We start from the raw sequence: 6,000 nt of genomic DNA, 5'->3' as shown, positions 1-6,000 counted from the left end.
AAAGCAATAGAAAAAGTAAGTAAAACGTTAAGAATGCATAAAATTAGAGGAGTATATATAAAAAACAAGAATAAAATAACCATAGAAAAATTTTGAAAAATTGACGAACCGGAAAAGTTCCAAAAACAGGAAAATTGGAATGATGAAAAGACAAAAAGTAAAGAAAATTGAAAGTATTGAACAAAAACGGAGCAAACAGACCAAATGAAAAACAAAAAATAGTAGAAAAAGCCAACATGGTATACTATAGAAACGCACAAAATGGAGAAATTAACACAAAGAAAATGAATAAAATGGATTAAATTGTTTAAAGAATAGAAAAAAACACTAAAAATGCAATTGAAAAAAATGAAAAAAATCAAAGTAAACGTATAGGTCAACAGAAAAAGTGCTTTCAAAATAGGTTAAATGGAAACAATGAAGAAATAACAATTACGAATTAAAGCATAAGGAAAAAGTGTAAAAATAAATAAAACTATGTTAAATGAACTGTTCACACCGAAGTGAACATAATTTCAAATAATTATTTTAACCCCCCAAAATCGATACCAGCAGACAGTGTGCCAGATAGAACATCTTCTCCCCCGAAGCACAGATGAAATTATTCTTTAGTTTCAATCACCTAAGGCAAATCCTGCGCTACGATCATCGTTGCCCAGCTGACTGCTGCCAATTGCCCCTGGAGATGAACAATGCTTTTTGAAATCCGACGGTTTCCATGCAAATTCGTCGCCGTAGCAGCACCGAGAGCAGATGATCGCACACGGCTGGGTCATCTTCCCCTTCAGCCGTCTCATGTCCTGTGAGAGCAGCAGGGCAGTACGACAGTACTAAGTTTATCGCCGATCAAGACAGTCCAGCGCAACTGACTGTGCGTCGCGCTCGCCGTGCATACGTTGCACACCGCTTCCCCACAGACCGGGAATTAGTAATAGTTTCAAAGCAGTGAAATATAACATGTAAATATTGTAAATAAATGTTATGATTACAGTAGGACTTTCTGGTGTTGTGTGGACTGGAAAGGTCCGAAGAAGGCGGAATAGAACGCCCTTTTGCTGGCCTGTGCGGGGCCAGCCAAGTTTGTTTCGTTTCTGGTGCTGTTCGTCCGCCCTGTGTTTCACTGCTTTTCTCGGGCTTGAGTATCGGCCAGATCCCGGCGTAAACATGAACAATGGGAAAAAATAAAACTACGTAAAACGGAAAGCTAAAAGCTAGAAAATAAGGAAGAAAATACGAGAAAGGTAAAAAATTGAGACAAAATTAGAATGAATTGAAATAAGTTAAATTGCTTTTGGAAATGCAAAAATTGTGAAAAAAGGAAATAGAACAAGGCTATGATAAAAATAAATGTAGTAAACAGACTAATTTAAAAAATTAGATGGAATGACAAAAGAAACAAATAAAAAAGCAGGATATTAAGATATGAAACAATAAGAAAAATTAAAAAAGAAAGCAGAATTTCCTTGAAAAATAGCGAATAAAATGAAATAACAGAGAAAAAACTATAAATTAAAGTAAGTGATAGTGATAAAATAAAAGTATGGAAAGAGATAAAAAGGCAGAATTGTAAAATTGTAGAAATACAAACGCAATCCACATCTTGAAAAAATAGATCAATGAAATATTGAATATTAAAATGAAATATTAATATTAAAACATCCATGTAAAAATGAAAAACATAAAAAAAATGAGAAACATGGATCAAATTTCAAATAAGGGTTGTGGTTGGATTTTACGCTACGCTGGTTTCGAAAACATAATCCTATAAAGACATGAATTATTCTGTTATTTGTGTAGGTGTGTTAGTACACCTTAATAAAAATTACAAGAATGTTGCAACTGATTTCTAGTAAAAAGTTCAAAAATAAAAATAAAATCGTCACGTTCAGAAAGCGTCGGTCAAAATATCACGATCACTTCTCCAAAACGAAAAGATTTTGTATCCGGATTTAACTTGCTACATTAGGTAGCTAATCTTGCTAACTATTTGATTTAGTTGGGTAGCAGATTTCTCTCGAAATCAATCAAATAAAATTTAGTTTCTCTCGAAATCAATCAAACAAAATTTAGTAAAATAGTTGAACGTATGCTTCTTACAATCATTGTCAGCTGGAGGATTCTGAACTGAGAGATCCTCTCTTCATGCTCCATGACATATCAAATTCAAAACACTATATTAACACTATATTCGTCATGAAAGGGGCTTGTTGTGTATGCAATTTGCTGTTATAATGAAAATGTTGATAAAAGGCCGTATTTGAATGAATTGTAAAGAGTATTTATTTTTTTCATACCTGGACGCTTTGCAAAGGAGGATTGGTAGTTGCTACGTTTTTTACAAGAGGTAGGTTACAATTTTGTGACAAAATGCTACGAAGAGGATGGGAGGGGTCGAAAATCGCCAAAAACAACATTTGTGACAAAAATGTTTCGATATCATCTCGTATCTGAATATGATTTTTTATGGATTTTGTAGCAATGAACGTATACGTATAATCATGTAATTTAATTTTAAATTTTTAATTTTTGAATTAATCCCGAATTATTTTAGTATATAAAGACTTTTTGATGAATCATTTGACCAATTGAGCTCTCAAACAGAAGTAGGGTAACCACCTCTAGTGGTACTTTGACCAGCAGAGTTTTACTGAGCAGGGGATAGACACATGGGTATCCGTTGAAATCAATTAGAATTTCGAATTAAATTGATCACTCGACAGAATTTTGGAGCGCTTCCATGGCTTTTTATTGTATAAAAGAAAAAATATCTTATTTTCTTTACATTCACCGTAGAATTTAATGTTTTGGTAAAACACTCCACTTTTCTGTGCCGTTCACATTTAGTCGCATGTTTTTGCATTTGTGAACAGTTTTGTTGATTAAGTTGGGTGTAGTACTTTGCTTCCTCGGACATTCACAAAGATTCTAAAAGTACCAGCCGCTCTCGCTGTGAAGGATAACCCGAGCGAGATTTGCTCTGCTCCACAGTAAACAAACACGGGGAGTGAAATCACACTTCAGTTTCTTTCGAGAATCTTTGTGAGGAACATTGATCCATTTAAGCAAAGGTTCAATGGGGTAAAGTAAACCCAAACGGCACTTTTAAAATAATATTTGCCAATACCAAGAGGGCCTTCCTTAATGATTTGGGCCTGACTGGGTGCTGGACGAATCCTGGTAAAGGAAAGGGTAACGCAAAATTGCAAAATAATCCAATGGATTCTTCCGGGCGAATTCAGATTTACCTGAAAGAAGACACGCAATTCGCCTCCAACAACCGGTGTGGCAACCCTAAGCAGGGTTTTTTCTTTCAATAATTACTTTCGATACTAATCCAGCATTTTGGAAGATAGGAAATTCTATTGAATTTTAAATAAAAAGAATCGATCTCATATTGGAGAAATTGAAATTGGAGAAATGACTTCTAATCAAATCATTTAATTGTTTATCTCTTACAAGTTTGATCATATTTTTGTTAAATTAAATTTTAATTTTTGGATTACTCTCGAATTGTTTTAGTATATCAAGAGTTTTTGATGACTCATTTGACCAATTGAGCTCTCAAATATTTTTGTTTCAATTATAGACATTTTAATCTTAAGGTCATTCGCTTCTTCATTCAAGCTAGGAATTTTCCTATAAAAATCTCTATTCAAGTGTGCGGGGTTGGGATTCGAACCCAGGTGAGCTGCGACATGGCGTTCGATGTACAAATTCCGCTATGCCCGCTCGTGTCTGATCTTGTTTCGACGTGAGAATTAGGTTTGTATAAACATAGTTGATATCAAATATGCAGTAGTTTAGAATACACAAGATATTGAATTTTTAGTTGCATGCTCAAATAAATTTTTAGTCGAAAAAGCATTTGTCAAAATTTTAGTCTCTGTTAAAAAACCGGGCCCCCTTCAGAACTCCGGGCCCTGGGGGTAACACGCCGGTCCCCCCCTCTCGGCGGCCCTGCGAGCAGGACCTATAAAGACTACGTTCATATCACATGTGGTTCGAATTAACGCTTCTCAATAGCATAGAGGCTCAAGCAGATTCGGTTCATTAGTTAATTTGTTTCTATTTGGAGGAGACCAGAGGCATTTCACTTCGAATTGCCAGTTCAGATGTGGTTCGCAAGAATATCCGCCACCGCAATTGTATCACACACATCCACCCAATCGCTTATTTGCTTAATGCAGGATACGTGTTTTCGTACATGTCGGATTCAGACGGATTCAGAGTTGGGAGGAATATAAACGGTACAAATATAGAGCGAGCAGTTATTTGATTTGACTAGGACAGCTATTTCATCTAAACGATCGGCATCGATAAGGGAAATCGTAATGCTGTTAAAATTTCCGTTACACCGATAATACAGACAGGTTCGAGCAAGACTCAAACTTAGCCTTAGCCAAGTAGATTCAAATACATACCAATCTAAAATATTATTCTTTACATAAATTACCTGCGTATTTTGAGTTGGAATTTGAAGTACAAGTGCTAATGAGGTTGCATCAAAACTTTCGTCCAACGCTAGCAATGCTCCATGCACACCAGATTCCAGAAGATTGTTTCCGTATTCCTGAAATACCATAAAAGCCGATTTATGACAACTGCAAATATTGCGGATAAATTCGTCAATAGAAGTTTTGTGCTAACATGCATTTTTGCAAAGGGGCCATACACTAATTACGTAAGGGCATATGGGGGGAGGTGGAGTTTCAAAATATCTTACAAATTCTTATCTGAGGGGGAGGGAGGGTTTGTTCTTTCTTACGTAATATCATAAAAAAGTATGAAAAATCAATAAGAAAAATATTCTTTACACAAGAATTATTTATTATTTGTGCCATGAATATTTTCTATATCAAACAAAATTAGCAAATATTGTACATCATGGCCAAGGAAGGGTGGACCTGGAATTGAAGTGTTTTGCAACAGAAGGATATGATTGTTAAATTAATTATGTAATTTTGTTTATTGTTGCCATTGTGAGGAGCGTCTTAATTGTCGATGGCGTTAGAGCAGTTACATCAATTTTTTGACGCTTGGTGGCACATTGTTCTGTTCGGGAACTGGGGTCACAGTATGCCTTTTCTTTTTTTTTACAATGGAGAAGACCTTTACGTCCTAGCCCAGTACACGTGCTATTGGTAGGGTCCAATCTACCACACGGAGTGCACTGGGGGCGTGTCGGGCTCGAATGGTGACCAGCCATTAATACCGACTAAACTCCATTGGGCTCCGCCATCATTCCTCCCAGGAACTACCTCTCGGTATTACTTCTGGGGGGATGGCTGTACTAAATGTACTCATTCACTCTCACTCACGCGTTCATACATCCTGTATGAGGCTTACTTGGGTGCTCTCTCAATCGCACTTTGATTCACTCTCAAACACTCCCACATGAGGCTGACTTTTGTGCTCACCTTTTACGTTCCATGCGAGGCTGACTTGTGTGCTCACCTTACTCATTCCTTGCTAGGCTTACTTTTGTGCTCACCCCACCCATACCATGTGAGGCTGACTTAGGTGCTCACCCTATCACCTGATTCACTCTCAATCGTGCCACTCTATTGTACCTTTGTCACTCCTCCTGGCATCCCATGTGGGACATTTTTCTTAGGCCCCACTTCTGACATACCATGCGAGGCTGACTTGTGTGCTCACCTCTTTCATTCCTTGCTAGGCTGACTTTTGTGCTAGCCTCTACCATACCATGTGAGGCTGACTTTTGTGCTCACCCTTAACATGCCGTGTGAGACTGACTTGGATGCTCACCCTTTCACTCCTCTGCCACGCCATGAGGTATCGATAGCTAAGTCCCAACATACAACGCTACGACCCTCCCGTCTTGGCATGAGGCAGTCCACTTATACGCCTATACACTCACTCTTCTGTCTTGCTTCGGGGTGGCTGGGTTTACCCCTTACGCGGTTGCCATTCGCTGCGCCAAACCTGCCTCGGCATGAACAGACCATTCACTCCCTTTTTTGCGCTTGGCCTTTTTCG

At 37.6% G+C, this 6,000-nt stretch overlaps 1 protein-coding gene across 1 annotated transcript in view; it reads right to left on the bottom strand.

Annotated features, from left to right (window-relative positions):
- Window positions 1-4,198: 4,198 nt before the first annotated feature.
- LOC131680264 (liprin-alpha-1-like) overlaps window positions 4,199-6,000 on the bottom strand; it is a 1,110,500-nt gene continuing 1,108,698 nt past the window's right edge. Inside the window, exon 10 of the mRNA XM_058960981.1 lies at window positions 4,199-4,570. Coding sequence (XP_058816964.1) covers window positions 4,214-4,570 — 357 coding nt within the window. The 3' untranslated portion in view covers window positions 4,199-4,213. The remainder of the gene's footprint in view (window positions 4,571-6,000) is intronic.

The sequence above is a fragment of the Topomyia yanbarensis genome, chromosome 2, assembly GCF_030247195.1.
Source record: "Topomyia yanbarensis strain Yona2022 chromosome 2, ASM3024719v1, whole genome shotgun sequence".
NCBI lineage: Eukaryota > Metazoa > Arthropoda > Insecta > Diptera > Culicidae > Topomyia > Topomyia yanbarensis.
Note: the sequence above shows the minus strand (reverse complement) of the source record. Positions and strands in the feature narration are given on the sequence as shown.